The following is a 24,173-nucleotide window of genomic DNA, read 5'->3' as shown; positions in this document are numbered from 1 at the left end:
ACCGATATTGCCGAAGAGTGTATCCATCTCCGACCAACGCAGGCAACGGCAGTCCGAGCAGAGGCGACGACAAGCACAAGCGGCAACGAGTCGTGGGAATGCCGCTGTGGCAACCCAACCCAGATAGAAACCACGACCAAGAAGCCGAATTGCAAATCAAGGACTGCGGCGACTGGTGCAGCATCAAGCAGGCGAGAGCAGCGTGGTTCTGCTCAGCACCCTCGCCATTCTTCGTCGCCATCATCGCCATCATCGCCATCATCGCCATCATCGCCATCATCGCCATCATTGCCATCGTCGCCGGTGGCAGCACTCGGAGGATTTCGGGCCAACTTACAAATGGCCAGAGACACTACAGAGGCTGAAGCGAGACGTTTGGGATCGCCGTGCGGACCGTGGCTGCTGTCTTAGCCGCCCGATGGGATGCCGAAACTTGGGTCCGGAAGTTGGTTGGTCAAGAGGAGATTCTCAAGTGCAAAGGGACAGGAAGACGGAGGGAGTGCGAAGGGAGGGAGGGGAGATGCAATTCGCATCGCTGAGGGTTGAATCAGAGACGCACTCTGAGGGTCAATCAGGCCAGCGCCGGATGTCCGTTGGGTGTCCGTTGGATGTCCGTTGGATGGCTGATTGCACCTGGATGGCAGCAATCCCACCCGGCGACGGTATTCGTGGTGCTGGTCTTGGCATGCACCGCCCTGGCCAGTCAGCACAAGACACATCGACACCAGATGCGGCTGTTTCTTGGCCACGTCAAAGCCAAGAGAGGCCAAGAGAGGCCAAGAATGCCGCGATGGAGTGGGAGGAGTGGGATTGGGTACTGTGGGAGGGTTGTCGGAGAACGAGAGTCGTCGTCGAGCCATGTGGGAGCGTCGTTGAGATCGATTGCGCATATTCGATTCACGCTCATTTCATATCGACACATCAACACATCAAAACATCAACACATCAACACTTCAAAACATCAACACTTCAACACTTCGACACATCAATGGCGCATGTCCACTGTCCTCACCAGATCGCCCCCTCACGGCCGCAGCCACCGAACCATCTCCAGAGAACCAAAACAATGCTGGCCGGAAGAGCGTGATCCCTGTTTGCGCCGATGGTCCCGATGGTCCCGATGCTCCCATTCTGCCCACGCCTGGCAGGCTTTGACCCCCACCATGCACGCCGCCCGGGCTTCTTGGCTCGTTTCTTTGCACTGCCCGGCCTCGTTTCTTTGCACTGCTTGGCCTCGTTTCTTTGAACTGCTTGGCTCCCCCCCCCGGCAGTCCTGACTCATTATCAATACCCAGGCTGCGAGCTTGTTGGCCCCAGAGTCCGCAGCATCGCCGTGTCCTGCGCATCGACCATTTCAAATTCGCTCTTGCGAGACCTCATCCATATATATTCCCTTTCGTCGCTCGCCTCCTCAGACTCGCTGAATCGCTCCGTCTGCCTCCCGGTCGCATCAATCGCTGCTCAACTGTCGCATTACATATCCACAATGTCGCTGTTCCTGGACTGCGCCGTGCCTGCCGTCTCTCTGGCCAGTCTTGCCCTCGCCGGCTTGCTCCATATCCCCGATTCGTTCATCCAGACCCACCACACCTCGTTCCTCGCCGCGGCGCTTGGCGTGCATTCGCTCCTCGAGCTATGGAACCAGTCTCTGCTCGTCAAGCACTCGCGACTCATCCAGCGCAAGCAGCCATCCGCCGGGCCCCATCCGGCCCGCCTTCTCACCCACTTCCACTGGGGCTTCTTCTACCTTGTCGCTGCTGGAGTCGTCTCTACAGGCGTTTTCCTGCACGGGCCAGCTTTTGTCCAGCAGCACCGATCGCTCCTGCAGCTGGTCTTCCAGTCGCTCTGGGTCACCGATCTGGTCCCTGACATTGTCTGGACAGCCCTCCCACAGTCGGTCTTCAGCGCCCCGTCGCTGCACTTTGCCGTCGAGTCGGTTGTCTCCCTCGTCGCCCTCGAATGGTTCCCTGGCTCGTCCATCGGTTCGGGAATCCTGGCCATCGTCATTACCCAGCTGGCCCTCGATCGCCTGGCCCAGCTCTGGGTCCTGACGTCGCATCTCTGGGTTGACTTTCACCGATACAACCTGGACGAAGGCGTCTCCCTGGACTCGAGCACTGCTGAAAAGCATGCCGATTCGCCATCCACAAAGACGCTCCACCACCAGCACCAACTTGGCTCCCTCGACAAGCTGATCCTGACCCTCTCCAAGCGCCAGCTGATCGTCTTCAACGGCGCCCTATTCACCTTCTACATCTACGGCCTGAAGGTCATGCTCATCTTTTCGGCATCGCTGCTGTACATCCAGCACTTTGCCTCGACCCTGGAGACATCGGGCTCGTGGTACTACCCGATCCTGTGTGTCGTCTGCCTGTGGTTCAACCTGGATCAGCATGCCCTCAACGTGCTCTCGCATCTCCAGCTCTATTGAGCCCGCCCAGCCAGTTGTTTCATCCCATTCTCCGCATCCATCCTTCATTCATTCATCCATCCATCCCATCCACCCATACGCCCGTCGATGCGTCCGCCCCGTTGGATGACATTCGTCGCTGTCTCTTTGTATCTTCTATCTTGTGTATCTGTCCAATCGCTATCTTGTCTGTCGTTCTATCGGTAGATCTCCATGCTCTCCTTGTGCCATATCCCCCATCACTGTTCTTGTCGCTTTGTCTGTTGAATCAATACATCTGTCCATCTCCTTTCCAGTTCCTTTGCATGAGCGAGACACTTGGGTGAGATCACTTGGATGAGATGGCAGGCCGCCCGGGCCGCAAGCCTCAACTGCTTGTTGCCAGGCGCCGACCCGCAGCAATCGCAGCGCCACGACCATCGCCACGGCCATCGGCGTTGACTGCGACAGGGCAGATCCCAAGCCTCGTTCTCTCTATCTTCCGTCCTCGTCGCCATGCCGTTCCTGGAGCAAGAGAACTACGCCCAGTTCATCGATTCGATCGACACCTTCCTTTTGGATTGCGACGGTGCGGAGCGCTTGGTGCCATTGTCGTCTGGGCCTCGCGGCGCCTCGATTTGATCTGTTGCTCCTCCCAGAACGGTCTGGGGACCGATACCTGTGGCAGCGAGCAGCAACCCGCATGCATCCCTGCCCAATGCAGCCGCCGGGGCTCATCAGTGCCTCGCTCCTCTCTTGTAGGTGTCATCTGGCACGGCACCCATGTTCTCGACGGCATCAGAGAGCTGCTTGCTCTCCTCCGATCCAAGGGCAAGCGACTGCTCTTCGTCACCAACAACTCCACCAACTCGAGAAAGTCGTATCTCAAAAAGTTCACCAAGCTCGGAATCGAGGCCTCCGAGGTAGGGCACAGTCCTCTGCGGATCCATCTACGCCGGACCGGGCCGATCCCGTCTTGGGTGCTGTATTCTTCCTTTCGCCCTTGGCGCTGACGCTGACGGCTGCCGTCGCGATGAATGGACTCTGGCTGCCAGGACGAAATCTTTGGGTCGGCCTACGCTGCCGCTTGCTACGTTTCGCAGATCCTCAAGTTCCCCAAGGACAAGAAGGTCTATGTCTGCGGCATGAGCGGCATCGCGGAGGAGCTGGCTTCCGAAGGCATCAACTACTGCGGCGTCGATGTACGTTGGCCACTGTCATGGACTGGTGCTGACTGGAGCTGGGAGAGCCGAGGCGATGGTAGATCGTCCTCTCGGCCATAGAGATCAAGCTGATCTTGTCCAGCAATGACCGATTTCTCACCCGGTTCATTCGTACGGATACGATCGGATGCGATTTGCCCCGTGTGGATGCATTCTGGGAACCAGGAGGATAACGATAACCTCAAGGAAATGAGCGAGATGGGCACCGTCAAGAACGATCCCGACGTCGGCGCTGTGCTCTTTGGTTTTGATCTGAACATCAACTACAAGAAGCTGGCCAAGGCCTTCACCTATCTGCACCACAACCCCGAGTGCCACTTCCTGGCCACCAACAGCGATCTGACCTTCCCTGCTGGCGGAACGGTCTACCCTGGTGAGGACGGCGTGCAACTGCATGTGTGGGATGCATGTGCGATTGCTTGTGTGCGATTGCATTGCGGGAGAAGAGCCCATGCCGACCATCGATTCTCAAGAGGGCGAAATCAAGCCAAACTCGCTTGCTCGATGGAGCCGCAGCTGACGCTATTGTCTGGTTGTGTTTGGGAATTTGGTCCATCCCATCATGCCACAGGAACGGGCGCTTTGCTCTCGGCTCTCTCGGCCCCACTCCAGCGCAAGCCGACGGTGCTCGGCAAGCCCGAGAAGACTATGCTGGATGTGATCGTGGCCAAATACCACCTCGACCGAGACCGAACATGCATGGTCGGCGACAGGTCGGTGATGTGGATGCATGATACAAGCAGATGCCTTGCCGTTGCTGATGGATTGCTGCTGGATTGCTGCTGGATTGCTGCTGGATTGCTGATGGATTGCTGTTGCTGCTGCTGTTGTTGCACTCTGGAACTAACCTTTCGGCTTGCATCGACAGATTGGACACCGACATCCTCTTTGGGCAGTCCGGCAATCTCAAGACCCTCCTGGTCATGACGGGTACGGCTATCCGATTCGTCCGGAGGGATGCACAGCGCCGAGAGGAGACTGTGGCTCTGACTGATCTGCCAATCTGCCGATTACACTTCCGCAGGAGTGACTTCTCACGACCAGCTCGAAAAGTCGGCCATCCAACCTGACTATTACATCGAGAAGCTGGCCGATCTGAACAACCACTGAATGCGATATGACCGCGGCCAGTGGGACATTTGCAGCCTCCTCCCCCGATTCAATAACGACTGCGTCTGCTGTGTGTTGGCCATGCAATCAGATATGTTGCTGCATCTTGCGTCCTTGCTCTTTCCCTTTCCCAATCAGCACCTCGATCTGTATCGATGGACGGCAGACAAACACAGCGAGCGTCAGAGCGTGGTGACGTCCATCGGTTGGACATGGCGCTCTTCCGTCATCTGCTGCGAACCCCACCCGAGAACGCAGCCGTATTGTGCCTTCTTGCAGAGCCGATGCTGTGAGGCGACCGAGCACGGCCTCGCCCTCGGCTTGACCCGTTTGTCTTGGCAAAACATTCTTGCCATCTGCGGCATCTCATCTTTCGACTCCCCATCAACTCGCCTGCACGGCCGGGCTGTCATCGTAACTACTCGATATCCACACCCAGCTGCTGTTGCTGCATCCAAGGTAGTTGCTTGCTCGATGCGTGCGGCCTATGGATCCTCCTGGTTGTGTGCGGACCCATGAAGCCCAGCCATTGCGTCTCGGCGGATCCGTGCACAATGCGTCCCAGCCCTTTGTGCTCCTTTCCGCCGACTTTACTCTCTTGTCGGCCTCAACCTCGTCCTGCGCTTCGCCCAATGCCCCCAGGCGGCAGCCCAGTGTGCTCGTTTGCCGCTCGACAGAGCCCCCCTTGCAAACGAACGTGTCAGTTCTCGCCCGGTCCTCGCCCCGTCCCCGCGGCATCTCGGCTGCATCTCGGCCGCATCTCGCACGGCTCAGACGCTCACATCCCATCTCTCTCTCCCCTCCTCGCCTCCCCGTTGCCTCCTCGCTCCACATCATCCTCGCCCCTCGCGTCGGCTTGGGTGGCCCAAAAAGCGATCTTCTGGCCTTGCTCTCTCGTCCCCCATCTGTCCATCGCCGGCTGCCCGACATCCCCTGTGTGCATTTGCAGGCCTGCAGACCGCCACCGTCTCCGCCTGGACCATCTCTCGAATCTCATCAAAGCCGCAGTTGTCAATACCCCCTCGCTGGTTGCGCCGTCCCATCGTCCGTCTCCCTCGCCATCGTCCATCTCCACAATCATGAACGGCGAAGCGGTATGTTGAGACACACCCCCCTCACTGAGGGCCTGCGTAATCGCCCCCCTGTTCACCTTGCTCTCCATCCGTCGATGTCGAGTGCGAATGAATGCTTCAAAGCATGGCCCTCTGCGATCCTCGGCTGGCATCGACTCTGAAACCAGGACCATCACTTGGAGGATCCCGCCTTCCCCTTCTCAGAGCCGGCACAGTCGATCCACCCCACCCCTGTCGTCGACACTAACCCATCTGCTTCCGGTGGCTCATCGTACCGCATCGTAACCTGTGGCTACCCAGTTTCTTTTCCTGTTTGCTGTCGTCATGGCAGCCGTCCTCTTGTTCTCTATGGTCTTCTTTGTAAGTGGATTCGGTCGAAGGAGCAGCCGATCGATCGCCCCCGAGTCTTGCGCCAAGACCCCGCAAATCGTCCCCCCCCCTCCTGCCTGTAGCCAGCCCCTCAGTCTCTGGCTGGCTGGCTGGACTGCCTCTCTGTCTCTGTGGCAGCTACTTGGTTCCATATTGCCTCTGCTGCAATCGATTCGTACGGCGCAGACCGGCCCGGCCTTCTGACATCGGCTGCGTCATCTCTCCTGACCGTCTCTTCTCTCCCAGATCATCATGTTCTCTGATCTCGAAGTCGATTACATCAACCCGATAGACCTTTGCAACAAGCTCAACCAGGTACTATCTTCGATCCATCTGGCTGCACATGTCCACGCACCAGAGTCGATCGCGACAGCTGCACTCATCCATCCAACCGGCTCCTTCTTTAGTTCGTCCTGCCCGAAATGCTCGCCCACGGATTCTTGTGTCTCATGTTCCTTCTCAACCTGAGCTTTGTTGCGCTGATCATCAACGCCCCCCTGCTAGGCTGGCACATCAAAAAGTATGTCGAATCGCATCAGTCCCTGGCGGTCGTCAGTCCCGATCGCCCACGGTCTCTCTATTATGTCGGGACGACCAAATACCGGGCTGTTGAGGATCTGATCGGGATCTCTAGTGCAAGCCGCAGCAGTCGTGGATCCATCGCAAGCGCATGTCCATCACGAGCATATGCCCCGTCACAAGTGCATGACTAACATTCTCTGTGGCTTTGCCACCCTGCTTTCCCAAAGGATCATGGATAATAAGCACATGTACGATGCCACCGAAATCTTCAGAACCCTCGGATCTCATAAGAAGGAGTGCTTCATCAAGCTGGGATTCTACCTGATTTGCTTCTTCTACTGTGAGTGCTGCCTGTCTGGCTCTTCTTGTCTTGTAGCGGCCAGTGCCTTGCCAAGAGCATGCACCGACTGTCACCCTCAGCGGTCATCGTGTCGCCAGCATCCGTGGTGGCCACCCTAACAGCATGCAAATTGCGCCGTCGCCTGCATTCTCGCCATTTCGACAATCAAACCGATGATGGCATCCGAATGAACGACCCACTCTTTCGAACGATGCTGCTCATCCAAACAATGCTGCTCGTACTGACGACACCGCTCAACAACCACATGCTCCGTCTCGCTCCCTCAGATCTGTACCGAATGATCGTCGGTCTCCTCGAGAAGTAAAAATCGCGTCTGCTGCGGAGAAACAGCCACCCAGTCCCCGCCCTTTCCCTCTAGTTACACTTCATACTCATTTCTCCATCATGAAACCCGAAGAACCAAAAAAAAAAAAAAGCGAAATAAAGTCTCAGGGGGCGCTCGCGTTCTCGACTCCTTCATATTCCCCTTCGTCGGTGTCCGTCACTCCGGTGTGCGAGTTGATTGCAGACAAAGCGGATTGGATGGACAACCAAGCGTTTATAGACCGTCGTTGGTCGAGTGCACCGGCAATCTCCGCAAGTTCATGGTGCACCAAGCAGGACCATGCCCCATTTCTCCAACTCCGCCAAGTTGGGGCGGGTGGAAAGTCGGCTACAACTTGCCTCTCCACTGCGACTCGGGCACAATCCCGCCACCGCTCACGAGCCACTGGCCACCGTCGACAACCAGAACGGCACCGCTGATGAACCGGGCGCTCTCGGGATGGGCCAGGAAGAGCGTGGCGTACTCAATGTCTCTGATCTGGCCCCAGGTCTTCAAGGGCACTACGGACTCGACCAAGTCGACAGTGTCCTTGGTCGTCAGCTTCTCCATGCCAGTGGTGCCGGCGATGGGCTTGCGTTCCCAACGAGTCCCAAGCGACGGTAGCGTCCAAACGGTGAGTATCCATGGACCCATCGCCGCCGCCATAAGAAACACCAAGTGATCGGACAGAGTAGTGAGTCGGCGTGGTCGAGAAGCAGAGCGGAGCGGGATGGCTTGCTGGTGAGGGCAGCCATGAAGCAAACCGCTGGCAATCGCCTCGGTTGCAAGACCAAAAAGTCGGCAACATCGGAGCGCTGCCAACAGGCCTGCTTGTTGGGATACTTACACCGGGCGTGATGGTATTGATCCGGATACCATAGGCGCCCCACTCGGCAGCCAGTGTTCTGGGAGACCACCGCAGGAGCATCAGGAGCGTCAAATATCGGCACAACCGAAGCTTAATCCACCGATCGGCGAGCTGATTGCAGCCGGTCCCACTTGAACGGAGTGATCTGAACTTGATTCGAACTGGGCATCATGGTCCAGTTTCGAAACAGCTCCATCCCCACCAAATGAAGACCAGCTCGACTCACCTGGTCATGGCATCGACACCAGCTTTTGCAGCGGCGGCGTGGATCTGCCCAGTGTGAATAAAAGGCGGAATCGTCATTACCTCGGCATCCCTCGACTCACATCCGTGGGGCCCCGTCCAACACCAAACATGCTCCAATAGGCCGTCCTCCAACTTGCCTGCAAAGGGGAGCCGACGTAGTGAAAGGTGGCGCTGACGCTGATGATGCATCCCTTGGTCTGCTTCAGATGCGGCAGCGCAGCCTTGCAAGTGTTGAATGTGCCGATGGTGTCGATCTCCATGACAGTCTGATGGCGGCAGCAGCCGATCGCACGAGTATGCGGCGAGAAGATCAGTAAGCACACACAGCTGTCTGCAAACTCGTCGAGCAAGTCCCATGTGGCCTGCTGAGTGCTAGTTCCAATCACCCTCCCCAGCACCCAGCACGATTGACTTCAACGTCTCGACCGATACCCGATACCGACCTTGAATCCGTTTGCCGAGAGTCGCTCGGCCGAGGCAAGGAAGTTGCCAGCCGCGCCGCAAATCACAATGTCGATCCGTCCATAATGCTCCTGGGCCTTTCGGAAGGCCGTCTCGAGATCGGCGTAGTTGCGTACATCGCATGCCAAGGGAAGGCAGCGGCGGCCTGGGATTTGGGAATGCGGGCGACACGCCGAACCCTCCCATCAGCTCCAGGCTTGCTTGAGAAATAGCTCTTTGGACCACACTCTGGGGCTGGGCTGCTCACCTGTTCTCTCCGCGAGCTCTTTCGCAGCGACCTCGAGCTTGGAGAGGGTTCGGCTGACAATGACCGAGTCTGCGCCGTGTCTGAGAAGGAACCGGACGGGTTCGAGAAGCGTGGGTAAAGGACGACGGTCGTTTTCATCCCGGAAAATGCTCATGCGGCCAGCACTGAACAACGCTGGCCTCACCTCATCAGGGCTTCAGTCATGCCCTTGCAAATCCCGGAGCCGCCGCCGGTCACAAAAGCAACCTTGCCCTTGAATATGTCGTTCTGTCGTCGGGGAGTCAGGGATCGGATCCGAGTCAAACCCCCTCCCCCACAAAAATCGCTATGGGTGTGCCAGGACAGCGAGTGTTGTACCGATGCATCGTACCTGAAAGATGGATGTGGTCATGGCTGTCGAAGGAGAGGATACGGAAGATGCTGCTTGGATCGGATGGGGCGCGAGCGATGCAGATCTTGGAGAGGCAGCTCGATCAGCCTGCGAAAGCCTGGGCGGCGAATCAGTCCAGCACGGCCTCCCCCCAAACGAACCCGGGCTTCAGGAAAAACCCGCCCTTCCATGTGCGAGCGCCTGGACCCATGACCCTGGGCTGTGTCCACTCACTGGCCGGCCATCTCTGGAAAGACTGTGGACACGATACCATGCTCAGTCGACCAGCCGACGATGCTCATGTATTTGGCCTGTGCGGAGAACTCGACGTGATGCTGTCCACGGAATGTCCAGGGCATCGTTGAGATGCTGTCCATACGCTGCACACTCGCTGCCACGGGACAGCGGTCTCGATCTCCCGTTGATCTCCACACCCTTGTGGCTGCTCGGATACTGGGTGTGTCGCGGATCGCCGCTGGTGATCTGTCTCCGGGCTGCCGGCCTGCGATGTCCCAGAATGACGCTGCTGTCTTTGTCGGGGAGTGCCATGTCGGCCAGTCGTGTCGATAGCAGAGTCGAGTGGTATCATGAGTCCATGCTGAGAGTCGAGCCTGTTCCCGCGGCTCGGGCGGCTGTCTCAGCCGAGCCCAAGGCTGCGCTGAATGACTCAAATCGGCGGAAGGGGAGTTCTGCACACCGGGCACTGCATCGGAGCGGGAAATAGTGCTTAGTCCGCATGAAATCCCTTCCTCTCACCTTGTGAAATGCAAGGATGCCGCAACGAGCGAATCAGTGCAACCACATCGATGTCCCCATTCATCTGCCGCAAGACCTACCTCCAGCTTGACTTCCATCCATCGCTCGAGACAGTCCGTGTGGTAAATGTGATGGCATGGCGTGAGCATGTAGTTGAGGCGCGTGGTCATCCGTGTCGACAGAGGCTTGCCGGGAGAAGACGTGTAGTCCACCGGGACTATTACGAGGATCCAAGGGATCAGTTTGGAATCTTCAGACTGTCCTAGCAGTGACCAGTGTGCAGAGCGAGCCGCCGCTCCATCGGATCGGGCAGGGTAGTGCGTTGATGCGGCTGAGCCCAATGCTGCTACTTACGGAAGCAAATGGCACAATCGCCATTCTTGAGAACCGGATGGCCGTGGCCTTCGTCTCGCATTCTCTGCTTCCCTTTGCCTTTAGGATCGTATCGAAAGCTTGTGCTCGCTGAACCTGAGCTGCTGCCGGCACTCCCGCTGGCACTTGCCACTGGCGGCGCCAAGTGTGACTCTCCTGCAGCGCCTTCAACCGACTCCAGAGGCGGATCGTGGGTATTGTCGGCGACATCCTGTCCAGCTTCAGGAGAGGCAAGAACCGGATGATAGTCGTAGCTACGCGGCAGCCACTAGATCGATACCGCCGACGCACAGCCATTTTCATTAGTCCCCCTGCCAAGACCCAGCTAGCCGATATCCCGGCTGTATTCTCCCACGCACCGTGTCGAGCGCACTCTGCCAAAGTCAAGCTGAGCTGCAAGCACCCATCCTCTGCTCCAGCACGGCTCCTCCTGCCCTTGCGACCTTGGGCATACTTGCTCACACACAACCACGGCCGACCTGCGACTTTTGCGCCAAGCCAGATTTCCCGGATGAGCTACTTACATGTTCGGGGAAGAACGAGCGAGGCCCAAATCGATCCTGAGCAACCAAGACGGCGACTTGGACGGATACGTAGCCAGCAAAGAACAGTAGTGTCCACCAGTACGTTTCCGTATAGCTAACAATGCTCCGAGAACAGCCAAAAGCGTATAGCGGTATTGCCAGACGCAAGAGGGATACCCCAACGATGTACTCTGTGAGATACGGTCGTCTGGAGTTGCGCATGATGTTGCTATCGGTTCCATATCGATCGGCCGACGAGGTGAGCCGATTGGCCAAGGTCAGGGAAACAGAAATGGAAGCGCATAGGGTGAGTGTGCGAGTCCAAGAGTCTGATGCGTCGGCGGCGGACGAGGTCGACAGGGGATTCTCGGCGGTGAGGATCTTACAGGACGATCTGCGGGATCCAAAACGAGTACGAAAAGAAACCAAGGACGGCGATCAGGATTGGAAACTTGGAGGTAAACTGGTACACCACGAAGAGCCCCAAAAACATGTATATCGCTACAGCAGACGGAAGAGGCGAGCGTTAGAACCAGTACGACTCAGGAGAGGCCTGCGACGGATACACGTGTGCCGAAACATGCTTGCATCCGATCGTAGGGGGTGTTTAAGGTTTGGCTTACAAAACTGAGAGTACAGGATACCCAGTATAGAGTCGTCATTCTCGCGCCGCTGAGCGCGAGAAATGATGAGCAGATATCGCATCTCAAACAGCGAAAACAGCGCAAATTTGAGAAATCCGACGGTAGCAAAGGGCAAGAAGAGCTGGGCTGAAAGTGGCAAATAACAGAGGCTCAGTCACTGCACCAATGTCCCGCAACGACAACAAGCCATGCTCCAACTGCCATGGTGGGTTGCTAGACATTGGCAATGCGACCGACATCGACGACGGATCGGAGTGCTTACGAATCAATATCGCCGTGAACAAATGGATGAGACAAAAGTACGCGTCGATGACCGACTGCATTCCAATCGAGATCAAGGAGACCTTCGAGAGCGCCTGGAGATTGATGCAGTGACAGAGTCAGATAGATGGTCGTTGCGGAGCCGACGCACCCACGCTGCTGATTCTGAACCGCAGGTATCCATCTGACGGGAGCTGCAGTGTATCGGTGGAATACTCACAGACTGCGAGCTTGTGTAGTCCATCTGCTTGATGGTCAGATACAACTCGGCGAGAACCACGATTGTGGCAAATATCGTGTAGTTGACAGCCTTTCTATGATATACTTCGATCTTGACGCCCTTGGACTTGGATGCACTCAGCAGGATCCCACAGTCGGGGCTATAGACCAGCGACTTTGATATAAGTGCTGGAGGGCGGATGGTCGATATGCCCTCAGGGTTCCACAGCTCTGGTTCAAGACACAGCCATGGGCGATGGTGAGCATACATCCAGGGCAAGGTGCTGCCTGTGGTCAAGGCTGTCGCTCCAGGACACATGCACATAGACAGAAATGTGTCCAAGGACGGGAAAGCAGGGGTCATCCGATTGCATCGAGTCTGCCGGTTCACTCACCTTGCTCGAGGGCATCGATGTCGCTCTGGTTGACGATGTGCGGTACAGGCCGGATCTGCATAAAGACGCTGAACTGGCACTTGGTGGAAGACGACGATCGCTCCACTGCCGATGCCGTTAGTTCACTGCATCACCACGGCGCCAGGATGCCTCTCCTGAGCGTGTGCACTGGATAGAGCACATCAAAGCGCCCTCGGTCTACCTTCTTGTTCATCTTTCTCATTCTCGAGCAGCTCGTTTTCCAGAACGCCAATGTAGTAGTTGTTGATCCCAATGGTTGCATTCAGGGCTGCAGCAAAGCTTGCGTTGGTTTGCATCATCCGGGGCAGCTCGATCAACGGAGGCATCGCCCTGGTGGGTCAGAAACAGTTAGGATGCGCTTCCGGCCTGTCCTGCGATCAATCGTCACAGCAGCCCACATCCTATCGCTGCTCAGCGCGGCCCGGCTTCGAGCAAGCCTACCCGTCGGCGGCCCCAGTCAGGTAAACGGCTCCTTCGTTGATGAAATGGAGACCATAGACGAAAATCTCCAGGCCGCCTCCGCTCGTGCGTCCATTTTCAAGCCAAAGATTTCCCTCCAGCATCCGAATCGAGGGCACGGTGGTTTCGTTGGCCCGCAGATGGTAGGTGAGCATTCCGACGTCGTTGAAATTGAAGTCGCCGCGGCGCTGTGTGGCAAGCGTTTGGTTGAAGTCCGGGCTCCGCAGAGTCTCATTCAAGGCTGCGACTTCCCAGCGGCCTGTCGATCCACAGCCATTCGTTGCCAGCACAACGAAGCCAAAGCCAGAACGAGCATGGGATGAGGCTCTATCCATGCGGCCGGCGAATGGAAAGTATGTGGCCATCGAGAATATGCGGCCATCGAGAGCATCAAGCCGATGCGCAGAACGAGATGGAAATAGGACATGGCTGTGCAACAGCGAATGAGACCCACCTTTGAAGAAGCCGGTGACATTCTTGTAAAACGCATGAGGCAACTCGTGTGTCGAGAGATTGAAGAGCCGACTCAGCTCATCCTCGATTTCCCTGAAATTGGACTGGAATGCAAAGCCAAGCGAGAACGATTAGAGCTGTGGCCCCATCGCATGCAGGGCCAGTGGATTGTGTGGAGCGGCCCGTACCGTTGTATTGAAATGCAGTCCGTCGAGAAGCACGGACTGGTTTCGATGGCGCTCGAGAAGGGTTTTCGTCGGGATGACATCTCTCTTGCCCGACGGATCGAGGAAGAACAGAATGGCAAAGACCGTCAAGAGCAAGGCGATTGTCCTCGTCCGCGACATGGCTGCAGGCTTGGGGCTGCGATGAGAGCGGATGGAGCGGTGTGGTGGTGCAGATGCAGATGCAGATGCAGATGCAGATGCAGATGTGGTGCTGACGTGGATGCAGTCTCGGGCTGGAACAGAGCCAGATGCTGACGCCGGTTGATTGTGTCGTTCAGGGTGTGTGCTCAGGCGGTGTCGTTGAGGCGGCGCCGTCCAAAGTCTGTCGCTGAGGTCGTCGGGCCCGGACTGCTCTGTCCAGCCTGCAAAGCTCGGGCAGCGAAATCGGATGTGAATCGCAGGCGGCGAGATGCAAGTCCAATGCGATCGCCCGTGTGGACAGCGAGCCGATGAGAGGCGCCGCCGCCCAGCAGCCCTTTGGCCGTGCCTCTCTCCTTGCCCGCATCTCCGTCGCCCGCATCCCCTGTGCCGGCTCGCTTGCATCGGCCTGTCCATCTGCGACCAGCGCCCCCCCCCTTTTCCTTGATCTCGCTTGATCCGTCAGCCGTCCGAGTCACCATGGGCCTGTGCAAGTGCAGAACCGTAACCAATCTATGTAGGTGCTTCGAAGCGGCTGTTCTGGTCTCCCGTCGCGCTCGCTACGCTGATCAATGCTTCTGCTCGATGCACTGACGGACATTTGGCTCCGTCGCCCGTCCAGTCTGCTTTGAGCACAGGAAGAATGTCTGCGAAAAATGCATCGTCACGGATCATCCAAAGGTACAGCCGCTGTCCTCTAGCAGCGTCGGTGACGCATCAGCGCCAGCACACCACCAGTGACTCTTGCCATCTGGAGGCTATCGAGCGAGCGCCGGGCATATATCCTTCCTTCTAACGATCTGGCCTGTGGACTACCTCTCGTGCGAACAACGCCTTTGGTCCTTTGATCCGATCTATCGGTCTGCCTTGCCGGATATCGGCTCAAAGTGTGTTGGTATGTGGTGGAAGTCTGTCCTTGCCGGCCTTGGCATATCGAACAGGATGAAGATGGGGCTGCTTCTTGCGAGCGCCGGGAGTATCCTGTGGTCCTGCTCGAGCACCCACACCAGGTCATCAGCGCTAATCCAACCCGCTGGTGTTTCCTCCATCGCGTCCTGGAATGGGCTAGTCCGGTCGTATCTTCAATGGCTGCAAGATAGCGACTATGACCCTGTCTGTGCCATCTGCTCGGGGGCTCTGGATCAAGGAGAGTTGGTTCGGCTAACGTGCCTGGGTGAGTTGATCGCCTGTCGCTTGGGGGCCGACTGTCCGTGGATCGAAGGCATCGCTTTGGAGCCAAGCTTGACAGCTGATAGATGGGCTGCGTCGTCAAAGACCTCTTCCATGTGGACTGCATCAAGACTATGTGCGATAAGCTCCCCGAGCACACGGCTGCCGCTGGATACGCCTGCCCAGCCTGCCATGTAAGCGCCTTCTCCGCATCAAGATGCTGATCAGCGTGGTTGCGATGCCGCAGTCGATCTGTGCCGGATTGTGGATGTGGCCGCATCAGCAGACTCTGGCAATCCCCACGAGTCTCTGTGCAGGTTCCTGCCGGAGACGTCTCCAACCCGAGCGTCTCTCTGGGCGAGTCGCTGTAACCGACATTTATGCGATGTCTGCCGCACCCTGTCGACAGGCTCCCATCATCCCCGCCGAGAACATGACCGGCCAGATCGCCAACGATGTCCGCGCCACGTTTGCCAGCTGCAAATGGGCCGAGCATGTTGCTCCGAAGCGAGTTGTGAGTATCCAGATCGTAGGATCGTTGCTTGGCCGTCCGTGTATGTGTATTCGTGGAGCGCCGACCTTCCAGGACGGACGTGCTAGGCTGCCGACTCACCGATTTGCCAACCATGCCCAGCCCTATGTGATGACCGAGTTCCCCAAGGAAGTTACCTCATCTAGCAGCGCACCCAAGAGTGCTGGCCCGACCGGGACCTTGCCCTCAACCCCGGCTACGACCCCGGCTCCACAGACCTACCCGCCTGCGAGCGTCCCCAGCGCCCCGCAAAGCTCGACGTTTAGCGATGGAGTATCGACCTTTATTACCACAGGTAGGGCGGATGCTCCCCCTCCCCAGCTCTGGCTGCCGCCGACAGCATCTGCATAGTGCCATTGCCAATGGACTGATACCGAACGAACTTGCAGGTGTCCAGCCTCTTGCCAAGAAACCCTCGCGGAACCGGCTGCGGTAGGTGACTCACTGCGGTGTCTCAGGTTTGCAGTCAATGCGCTGAATTTGTGCCAACCACTTACGAGGCTCTCTCTGTCGCACATCAGCGATGGCGATGATGACAAGTACGGAACAAAGTCACAGGGTCTCCTGGCCTCTCTCGGCCTTCAGGACTGGTGGGTAGTTGACGAACCGAGCTCGTTGCCGTCGCCATCATTGCCCTTGCTTGGCTGTCACTGCCTGTGGCGGCTCTCCGTCTCAGCAAGGACTCACCAGGCTGCCCTTGCTGAACCACAGGGACCTATCCAACGTCCGCCATTTCACCATCAAGCGCGCCATCATTTACTTCCTCCTGGTCGCCGTCCTCATCCTCGTTCTGCGCGCCTACTGGGTGCGCCAATCCGCGGCCGCTGGCAACATCGTCGCTGATAGCACCGGTTCAGAATAGCGGTGCTTTGGCGGCGGCCCCCTCGAGCCTCTTCCTCCGGCACGTGTGGCCACTCATGTCCCAGTTGGTTTTGGATCACTATAGAGTCCCTTCAGCGATTTCATGGGCCCACTGTTCCTGTTCCCCTACTGGCCGCACCGTTTGCGCAATATGGATTGCGCCCGGTGCATGTCAGGTCCATTCTCACCACCCCCATCTTTGCTCAAGGCCATCGCTCCGGCTCCAGGGTTGGACTGTGTTCTTCCAAGCCTGCCGTTGAATACGCTCATATTGAGATAGAGCCAGTCGACGGCCCGATGCTGTTTGCGGCGCTCTTACTCGGACTGAGGCCAGTTTGGTCAGAAGCTCTCAGAGAACGGTCTGAGGTCCAGCTCTTGGGTCCAGGTCGAGCGGTCCTGGCTGTGAAGATCTGTGATAGCGGCCGTTATGGCAATTGAGACGATATGAGATGGCAGATCCACGGCATGATGGCGGGGTCGCTGTCATGGAAACATGCATGCAAATGGACGAGGCTTACTCCAGAACTCGTTGGCGATGGCGTCGGTGTCCAATCGAGTGCCGGGCTCGCCGGGACCAAAGGTCTTGTTGAGTCTGCCGATGGATGCGTGGTTTGTTTCAGCGAACATCAATCACAGTCACCGCATCGCTGCATCACCGCTCATAAGCCGCCCATCGAACATGCGGTACTCACTGCTCGGTGTCAATGTAGCCGTCGATGATCTACACAACAGAGCATACCGTCAGTAACGAGACTCATCCGGAGCCAGCGAGCTGTCAAGTACCATCCAACAAGCATCACACAACATGACCCGATCAAGGGATCGCTGCTGGACCGGTGCTGGGCCATCTCAGAGCCCGTCCATACCACATGCGCAACATGAATGCCTTGCGGATGAAACTCGCGGCTGAGGCTTTGCGACAGCGCTCGCAGCCCGAACTTGGCGGAAGCCATGCTGGCGAATCCCGAACTTCCACGAACCGAGGCCGTAGCTCCGGTGAAGATGAGCTGGGTGCGATCAAGTCAACGCAGTTAGCAAGCCGAGTGTAGGGCTGCTTGCCAGGATCCGAACTCGCGCTGGACCTATCAGAGTGAGGACACCGTGCAGCAGATGCAGCAGATGCAGCAGATGCAAGAGTGCGGTATCCCCGCTTACCGTCCCGTGGTTCTGCTTGGCCATCAGATCGACAATCTTCTGTGAGCACAGGAACGCTCCCAGTGTCATGGTTTTCCAGTCGCTCTCTGATCAAGGCGCCAGCCGCACAAATACCGAATCAGGGCTTGGTTGCATTGGCGCTCCGTCGCAAGCCACCACCACCATCAGCATCATTGTCCGAAAGCTCGCTGCTTGAGCAAGAGCAGCGCTGGCAATAGGGTGCTGACGTTGGCTGAACGCGTTGTCCTACCGAATTTTTCGGGAGAAATCGACAAGAACGGGGACATTGAGAACGCCGCAGTGTCTGTGTGGATGAGGAGCATATGTTAGCGTTTGTGGGTGCTTGTGAGTGCTTGCAAGTGTGGCTCCATGGATGGGCAAAGAGTCCATGGGTTTTGGCCAAGGGCATCGCCAGCGGGATTGCGATGCTTACTGTAGACGGCCACCTCGAGACGGTTTTGCTGGAACTGCTCCTTCATCAGCCCAAAAGCTCGGTCGACGTCCTCCTTGCTGGTCACATCACACGCAAAGGGCGTGGCCTGGTTGCCCCGCATCATGGTTAGCATCTGCGGGAGTGTTGTGTGTCCGAGGAGCATATTTCTGCCTCACCTGGCCGCCGGCAGATACAATTTGCTTCTGGAGGGACGTGAGTCGCTCTGGATCAGTGCCGCAAGAGAGGCCATCAGCAATCCGAGACAAGAAATGCGCCATCTCTGCACAGGCGATAGGGGGCAGACGGACGTCTGTGACGGTCGGTGAGAGTCGGAGCTCGGCATCATCATACCAGCGTTTCTGGCGAGCAGGGCGACATGGCATCCCTCTCGGGCAAAGCGCTTGGCAAGAGCCGCACCCAGACCAGGTCCGGCTCCGATCACGATGGCCCAGCTCGACATGGTTTGATGGAAGACGAGGCGAAAACTACTTGTCTAGCGAGATCTGCAGACAAGGCCGGGCAAAAGTCGGCGACCAGGGATTGCTGGTGTTTGCCGAGTTCGCACGTGAGCGGCCATGGATTCTGGCGGCCCTGGACTGCGAAACCGATCGAGCGGATTCGATCGAGCGGATTCGATCGAGGGCCGTCGGGGCAGCATGATTGGCCTCTGGGCCGCCAGATCCGCCGGCTCCTCTGCAGTGCGGCTTCCGTGCGGCGGTACTTGCGAACCTGAGGATGTCTTCGCCTCGCGCGGCATCCCAGAGCAGCCGTTCGTCTCGCCACGCCCGGCCATAGGCTCTCGACGGCGGCCACGGATCAATTGCCACGATGCGCTCCTATGACAAGACCAAGTATAACGTGTGTCCATCGAGCGTTCACGCTTTCGACTCCGCCCTATGACCGAGTCGGCCTCTCGCAGTCTGAGTCCTTTGTCTGGGCATTGCAGCGCTAACTGACGGACTTGCCTCTGCAGCTCACTGTCGGCTTTATATTGAGTCCATGGCCGAACTGGATGCTTCTGGAATATGCATATATGGCCCAGCTCGGGGCCATGATTGCCGTCGACCATATCAACAACAGCTCATCGCTAATGCGCGATGCAACCATCCATCTGGTCGTGCAAAATGCCTCTGCGAACTGGGGGAAAGCGGTGCGAATCCTGCGAATCGCGTGTTGTCAAACCGAGCGACGACGACAATGGATCCCGGGCAGCGAGCCGGAATGTCGCAACGGCCAGACGAGCGGGCTGCGGCTTGCTCATGGCCAAGCGTGAGCCTCGGCCACAATATTGACCCTCCCTCTCTGTTAAGGCGATCGCCGTCAACGATCTCCACGAGATGGGCAACTTGGCCATGGTGATCGGGGACGTGGTCAGCCCGATGAACATTCATTCCGCTGCCGTCAGCTCATACTACGGCGTGAGTGCCAAACAGCATCTGGTCAAATACTGCAACGGACACCATAGCGCCTGAGGCGAGTCGGCAAAGTACCTGTGAGGACCATCTGCACAAGCCCGCTAAGCAACTGGGCATACCACCTCTCGCACCACCAGATTCCGCATCTCTGCCTCTCATGCGGCGACGCCTCGCTCTCGGATCCAGTTCATTACAGCACCTTCCTGAGGATGGTGTTCATGTCGGTATCTCACGCGCACCATCACTCGGCGATCATGGATAGAGGGATTCGTGGCTGACGGTATCTCGCTGACTCTCGCCTGACATCGTAAAGGGGTGTATCAAGTGGATTGATGACGATAGCCAATGGCCTTGGATGGAAAAGGATCTCGATTCTGTATACCATGGACTCGATGTCGCTGTCGTCGCTCAATCTGGCCCTTGAAGCAGCAGTTCTATACAACATGACCATATTGACAACCCAAGGTAGGTGGGTCATCGCATGCGCCAATAAATCGACCGGGGAGCGTAGTATGAATCGGATGTGTTGGTTTGCTGTACGATACTGTCGGTGCAAATACCATCAGTCACTCACGATCCACTGCTCCCCCCCCCAGCAATCCAGTTTGCTCCTTCCGTCAATACATCCAGCGGCAGCGCTGTGATGGCCGCCCTCTCCCCTGTGTATGATATCCTGAGGAACTTGGAAACCCGGATCATCGTTTTGATGTAAGCGATCGCTTTGAGCTTTGTGTCCGAAGGAGGACTGCAGTGACTGTGGGTGCAAGACATGCTGGCGCTGCGAATCATGGTATCGACCATCGCCATCTCTATCGACCATCGCCTTCTCTATCGACCATCGCCTTCGCTATCGCCATTGGTCACTTGACGTATGTCCAATATGACTAATGCAAGTCCCTGTTATCGCATGTTGATCATGGGTACAGAGCGGACTCGGTATTAAATGACGATATCTACTTCAGCGCAGCGTAAGTGGGTCGTTGCTCGATCGGCCACGATCCAATGCATGCTCTCATCACTAATCTTGCGAACCACCCGTCTCTTTGTTCTCGAATCAGCGCCTATGGGCTTGCCGGCCCCGACTATGTGTGTGGCATTGAATCGACTCGCCCAGCATCGTGTTGCGCCATGATGCTGCGTACTTTGCATTAAACGCGAGTCTCGGTACCTATAGGCCTGGATCAGCTTCAATCCACTTGGAAATCTGTCAAATGATACAGCCATCCAAAAGTACGGACGACAGGCGTTTCAGTCCCAATATCATAACTTCATTCGCGCATCTTACAGCGTGGTAGGTTGGCCAGTATCAGGAACTGCTAGGCTCTTGGGAAGGCGCATCGATGGATCACAAAGTCTTTCTTATAAAACGCAACATGAACCGCGCATCGCAGGAGTCGGGCGAAAGCACAACAGAGTGTCTCGAATACCATAGTCACGATGATTACTACATACAAAATCGATTGGGGTAAGACTTTGTCGCAACAGCAGCTCGAAAGTCGGGTGTCTGATCCGTTGTACTGCTAAAGACCGAGCGCAAGTCCCTCTGCTATACCTATATCCCATTCACACTCAATCCCTCGCAATCTGTCCTTATGTCTGCGATAGTGCCGAGCTCCCAAATGATCAACGTGAATATTTGATAAACTACCCTTATAGTAGCGGATCTGATGCTTTCGACGCTACAATGGCGGTTCTATTGACATGGGACCGGGTATGCCTGCTTTTGACTCGTTTCTCTGGCATGGGACCCTTGCCAAGCGACGAATGTGTTGCTCAGCTCAGTCGATCTGCCCCAATTCGCTCTGTCCATCTCATCCGTGTCTTGGCAATGCCCTAGATTGTGAACGAGACCGGATTCGAAGCCAATGCAATTTACAATGGCTCGCTAACGGGACAGTGCACTCCGCAAAACATATCAGCGACACAGTACACGGGATGCAGTGGTACAATTGCGTGGGTATACTGCATCGTGCATGTAGCCCAACCCATGACATGCACGCCACTCATGCGCTCCCACTTTGGCTTTGCAGCTTCGACAGCAACCACAATATTATCACGTACGCCGGAAGCGTCTCAAGACACACCTTGCACTGACCACACCTTCAGCTCGCTAACTTGATGATATGCTATTCTTAGGATCGGAACGCTCTACGGGTACACGGAATTCGGAGACATAGTCTACGGAACATATAATCAAACGAGCATAAATTTGAGCATGTCATCCTCCGGACAATATTTGATCAACTCGCTCTTCTACAACGGAGTCATCCCCAGTGATATGCCAACATATATCGAGGACCAGCTACTGTACGGCGACCCAGTGGCCACATTCATTCTCGTCACACACGCCGTCATTCTTACCATGATTGTGGTCTCGATGGGCATCATCCTTGTGTACCGAAACAAGCCATTAATGAAGTCGAAGAGTCCACTGCTGAATGCGATTTTGATGGTGCGCTTATGCAAGTGCTTGCAAGATTCGGCGGATTGCAGCATCGCGCCTCCAATGTCAATCCTTCCCCCCTCTCCCTGGCTGCGATTACTGACGGAAATGTCTCTGGCAGTTTGGCGAAGTTCTGGTTCTGGTTTCTGGTCTTATATACATGCTGGAGCCGTCTCCGTGGACTTGTAGGTTGCCGGCCACCACTCGAATCGTGGCGGAAATCCATCCGATGACAATCGGTACCATTGCATCTGATTCTTGACTCGCTCGCCATCATCATTTGATCTCATAGGCATCTCCCAACCGTGGTTCCTGAGTCTCGGGCACAGCGCGATGTTGGTAAACATCTCCATCACGACTATGTGATCTCTTTGCAGCTGCCCCATGTCTGACCGAGCAGTTTTTAAGCCAACATTCGGGCGAGTGTCAAAATGCATCAGACATTGCTGCAGCCGTCCTAACCATTCATGTTTTGCCGTTGATTATAGTCAGGCATTCTGGTGAAAACGTATCGAGTATGGACGATATCAGGTGAAGATGGGTGACTCGCTTGGCATGGCGCTGTTGGCTCCAACGTTATCTGACAGCTTGCTCGCCCGGCCTCCAGACAACAAGAAGCTTGAAGCCCATCTCATCCCGAACCTGTTGCTGCTGAGCGTTACCTTAGGCATAGCGTCGGCCATGTCGGTGCGTGGAAATCAATCTCCCAAACACACATGGCCAGCCCGCTCATGATCTCGCCGTGTCACAGATATCCTGTCGCTGAAACTGCTTTGTTTCCCTATCGCCCGTAGATCCTGCTCGTGGGCTGGACCTTCGCCAACCCAGTCTCCGTCACGACAGTGTTCACTTTGCAGACCGAGTACGCACAATGCACGTTTTTATCGTCTCCGGAGGTGTTTTGGACAAGCTCGGGCTCGCTCTATGCTGCAAACGGCATCCTGTTTCTGGCGACAGCAATCATGGCACGCAAAGCAAAGAGTATTCCGGCCCAGTGAGTACAGCCGTGCGGTCGCCGAGCTGCGATCGTGCTGTCGTCCAAGTGCCATCAAGCCAGCGGACGTGTTTGCTACAGTTGGGGCAGCCGTGGAAGTGTTCTGAGGCTCTCGCTTTCGTTTCGCCGGAATTCGCGTTGCAGAGCAGTACCCAGGCTGGCCCTTACTGCAGCATTTCTGTATGGCTGTGTGTCTGACCATATTGCTCTACGCGCTGCCACTCATTCCTCCCCACCCAGTAAGGGCGACTCTCTCAACATCGAAATCGCCCTGTACAACATCGTGATCTGCAGCGTCTTGATCATCGCCCAAATCTACTGGAACGCCGCCTTTATGCGGATCAAGGCCATCAGCCGACTTGTCATCCAGCTGATCGGAATCGCTGTCTTTCACGCATCGACGGTCGTGACAACCATCATGGCCTTTCTGACAGCCCAGTTTGGGAGCCCCTTAGACGACATCATCAACCTCAGCATTAGCAACCTGGATCAAGTCGGTGGGGATTGGCCCCAAGCGGAGTCGACCAAGAGTGTAAGTGCTCCGGACGCTATGGCGACCAAATTTTGATGCAATAAGCTCGAAACGGCCAGTGTGGAGTGGCACCGATGACATGGATTGATTGTTGTCTATTATAGAGCGATAATCCCAGTCAGACATTTTGCTGGAAGCGGGAAGCCGGCATATTTTCTCGCTGGGTGACAGTCAAGATCAGCTATATCCCTGCGCGAGAGCCGTATTTGATATTCATCGAGCCCAACGCCATGGTGAGTCTTGCGAGAGAGGGGGGGGGAGTCTGATAGCATTGTGGCTGCTGATAGACCACCGCTATTCGGCTATCCAACTGTGCCGCTGCTGCTTCTGGACCGCTATGTTGATACACCGAATCTCTCACCCACGCTGGTTCGCTGCAGAGACCTGGAGTATCGGCGCCCTTATCGCTGATTTCAATCGGCCCATCCAATGCGGAGCCATCGTGCTTCCGGATCTCCTGGCTGGCAGAGTCCTACCTTGTCGAGACTGGCGACGAGGAGCTGGCCTCACAGTGGATCGCCATGATTACGTCGAGCATCGAAAGGATGAGCGTGATGAGCGCCACTCCGATTTCCCAAAGGACGTGACCATCAAACGCTGCGACTGTAACTGCTGTTGGTGTAGC

At 56.5% G+C, this 24,173-nt stretch overlaps 8 protein-coding genes across 8 annotated transcripts; 5 read left to right on the top strand and 3 right to left on the bottom strand.

Annotated features, from left to right (window-relative positions):
• Positions 1-1,212: 1,212 nt before the first annotated feature.
• Positions 1,213-2,704, top strand: BJ171DRAFT_488646 (uncharacterized protein). Its single transcript, XM_053109403.1, has one exon. The coding sequence runs from the start codon at positions 1,487-1,489 to the stop codon at positions 2,429-2,431; it is 945 nt and encodes a 314-aa protein (XP_052971230.1). The 5' UTR covers positions 1,213-1,486; the 3' UTR covers positions 2,432-2,704.
• Positions 2,705-2,895: 191 nt separating this feature from the next.
• Positions 2,896-4,813, top strand: BJ171DRAFT_175995 (HAD-like domain-containing protein). Its single transcript, XM_053106024.1, has 7 exons — positions 2,896-2,978; positions 3,152-3,312; positions 3,445-3,591; positions 3,778-3,985; positions 4,184-4,325; positions 4,481-4,542; positions 4,637-4,813. Exons 1-7 carry the CDS (start codon positions 2,906-2,908, stop codon positions 4,720-4,722), a joined length of 879 nt encoding a protein of 292 aa, XP_052971229.1. The 5' UTR covers positions 2,896-2,905; the 3' UTR covers positions 4,723-4,813.
• Positions 4,814-5,801: 988 nt separating this feature from the next.
• On the top strand, positions 5,802-7,351 carry BJ171DRAFT_577496 (cornichon; the record flags this gene model as incomplete). Its single annotated transcript, XM_053113816.1, has 6 exons — positions 5,802-5,816; positions 6,096-6,155; positions 6,411-6,479; positions 6,572-6,684; positions 6,914-7,026; positions 7,314-7,351. 6 exons carry the CDS (start codon positions 5,802-5,804, stop codon positions 7,349-7,351), a joined length of 408 nt encoding a protein of 135 aa, XP_052971228.1.
• Positions 7,352-7,565: 214 nt separating this feature from the next.
• BJ171DRAFT_488638 (uncharacterized protein) lies at positions 7,566-9,691 on the bottom strand. Its single transcript, XM_053109402.1, has 8 exons — positions 9,545-9,691; positions 9,359-9,441; positions 9,175-9,254; positions 8,909-9,072; positions 8,603-8,731; positions 8,446-8,489; positions 8,199-8,256; positions 7,566-7,942 (listed from the first exon to the last, which is right to left on the bottom strand). Exons 1-8 carry the CDS (start codon positions 9,563-9,565, stop codon positions 7,700-7,702), a joined length of 822 nt encoding a protein of 273 aa, XP_052971227.1. The 5' UTR covers positions 9,566-9,691; the 3' UTR covers positions 7,566-7,699.
• Positions 9,692-9,811: 120 nt separating this feature from the next.
• Positions 9,812-14,081, bottom strand: BJ171DRAFT_488636 (uncharacterized protein). Its single transcript, XM_053109401.1, has 13 exons — positions 13,837-14,081; positions 13,650-13,752; positions 13,178-13,454; positions 12,918-13,066; positions 12,716-12,820; positions 12,322-12,551; positions 12,103-12,196; positions 11,820-11,966; positions 11,583-11,697; positions 11,197-11,425; positions 10,655-10,940; positions 10,381-10,517; positions 9,812-10,247 (listed from the first exon to the last, which is right to left on the bottom strand). Exons 1-13 carry the CDS (start codon positions 13,993-13,995, stop codon positions 10,212-10,214), a joined length of 2,067 nt encoding a protein of 688 aa, XP_052971226.1. The 5' UTR covers positions 13,996-14,081; the 3' UTR covers positions 9,812-10,211.
• A 262-nt stretch (positions 14,082-14,343) lies between these two features.
• On the top strand, positions 14,344-16,827 carry BJ171DRAFT_488634 (uncharacterized protein). Its single transcript, XM_053109400.1, has 10 exons — positions 14,344-14,530; positions 14,636-14,694; positions 14,902-14,908; positions 15,083-15,187; positions 15,289-15,377; positions 15,593-15,697; positions 15,818-16,010; positions 16,105-16,147; positions 16,237-16,305; positions 16,427-16,827. Exons 1-10 carry the CDS (start codon positions 14,494-14,496, stop codon positions 16,575-16,577), a joined length of 858 nt encoding a protein of 285 aa, XP_052971225.1. The 5' UTR covers positions 14,344-14,493; the 3' UTR covers positions 16,578-16,827.
• On the bottom strand, positions 16,804-19,008 carry BJ171DRAFT_175888 (short-chain dehydrogenase/reductase SDR). The gene is made up of 9 exons (XM_053106022.1): positions 18,516-19,008; positions 18,341-18,387; positions 18,165-18,270; positions 17,982-18,035; positions 17,732-17,817; positions 17,443-17,583; positions 17,269-17,297; positions 17,095-17,168; positions 16,804-16,986 (listed from the first exon to the last, which is right to left on the bottom strand). Exons 1-9 carry the CDS (start codon positions 18,622-18,624, stop codon positions 16,916-16,918), a joined length of 717 nt encoding a protein of 238 aa, XP_052971224.1. The 5' UTR covers positions 18,625-19,008; the 3' UTR covers positions 16,804-16,915.
• On the top strand, positions 18,771-24,135 carry BJ171DRAFT_627353 (periplasmic binding protein-like I; the record flags this gene model as incomplete). Its single annotated transcript, XM_053115552.1, has 22 exons — positions 18,771-19,022; positions 19,138-19,314; positions 19,475-19,582; positions 19,717-19,799; positions 19,944-20,044; positions 20,176-20,287; positions 20,506-20,547; positions 20,638-20,665; positions 20,754-20,870; positions 20,971-21,044; positions 21,185-21,290; positions 21,417-21,505; positions 21,610-21,636; positions 21,716-22,031; positions 22,144-22,207; positions 22,315-22,357; positions 22,515-22,537; positions 22,630-22,709; positions 22,817-23,016; positions 23,257-23,548; positions 23,653-23,781; positions 23,929-24,135. The coding sequence occupies exons 1-22, from the start codon at positions 18,993-18,995 to the stop codon at positions 24,133-24,135; spliced, it is 2,448 nt and encodes an 815-aa protein (XP_052971223.1). The 5' UTR covers positions 18,771-18,992.
• Positions 24,136-24,173: the final 38 nt, after the last annotated feature.

The sequence above is a fragment of the Polychytrium aggregatum genome, assembly GCF_025602895.1.
Source record: "Polychytrium aggregatum strain JEL109 chromosome Unknown BJ171scaffold_3, whole genome shotgun sequence".
NCBI lineage: Eukaryota > Fungi > Chytridiomycota > Chytridiomycetes > Polychytriales > Polychytrium > Polychytrium aggregatum.
Note: the sequence above shows the minus strand (reverse complement) of the source record. Positions and strands in the feature narration are given on the sequence as shown.

Bases quoted from the DNA above. Each gene is read 5' to 3' on its own strand.
- BJ171DRAFT_488646 (XM_053109403.1), top strand. From the start codon at position 1,487: ATGTCGCTGTTCCTGGACTGCGCCGTGCCTGCCGTCTCTCTGGCCAGT.
- BJ171DRAFT_175995 (XM_053106024.1), top strand. From the start codon at position 2,906: ATGCCGTTCCTGGAGCAAGAGAACTACGCCCAGTTCATCGATTCGATC. The intron at 2,979-3,151 runs GTGCGGAGCGCT...CCTCTCTTGTAG, and splicing joins CTTCCTTTTGGATTGCGACG to GTGTCATCTGGCACGGCACC. The intron at 4,543-4,636 runs GTACGGCTATCC...ACACTTCCGCAG, and splicing joins GACCCTCCTGGTCATGACGG to GAGTGACTTCTCACGACCAG.
- BJ171DRAFT_488638 (XM_053109402.1), bottom strand. From the start codon at position 9,565: ATGACCACATCCATCTTTCAG. The intron at 9,255-9,358 runs GTGAGGCCAGCG...GTTCCTTCTCAG, and splicing joins ATGACTGAAGCCCTGATGAG to ACACGGCGCAGACTCGGTCA. The intron at 8,257-8,445 runs GTGAGTCGAGCT...GTGGTCTCCCAG, and splicing joins GGTGTCGATGCCATGACCAG to AACACTGGCTGCCGAGTGGG.
- BJ171DRAFT_488636 (XM_053109401.1), bottom strand. From the start codon at position 13,995: ATGTCGCGGACGAGGACAATCGCCTTGCTCTTGACGGTCTTTGCCATT. The intron at 12,821-12,917 runs GTAGACCGAGGG...CGGCATCGGCAG, and splicing joins TGAGAAAGATGAACAAGAAG to TGGAGCGATCGTCGTCTTCC. The intron at 10,941-11,196 runs GTAAGTAGCTCA...GTATCGATCTAG, and splicing joins GCTCGTTCTTCCCCGAACAT to TGGCTGCCGCGTAGCTACGA.
- BJ171DRAFT_488634 (XM_053109400.1), top strand. From the start codon at position 14,494: ATGGGCCTGTGCAAGTGCAGAACCGTAACCAATCTAT. The intron at 15,698-15,817 runs GTGAGTATCCAG...AACCATGCCCAG, and splicing joins ATGTTGCTCCGAAGCGAGTT to CCCTATGTGATGACCGAGTT. The intron at 16,011-16,104 runs GTAGGGCGGATG...ACGAACTTGCAG, and splicing joins ATCGACCTTTATTACCACAG to GTGTCCAGCCTCTTGCCAAG.
- BJ171DRAFT_175888 (XM_053106022.1), bottom strand. From the start codon at position 18,624: ATGTCGAGCTGGGCCATCGTGATCGGAGCCGGACCTGGTCTGGGTGCG. The intron at 17,818-17,981 runs GTAGGACAACGC...CGCCTTGATCAG, and splicing joins GATTTCTCCCGAAAAATTCG to AGAGCGACTGGAAAACCATG. The intron at 17,584-17,731 runs GTAAGCGGGGAT...GATCGCACCCAG, and splicing joins CCAAGCAGAACCACGGGACG to CTCATCTTCACCGGAGCTAC.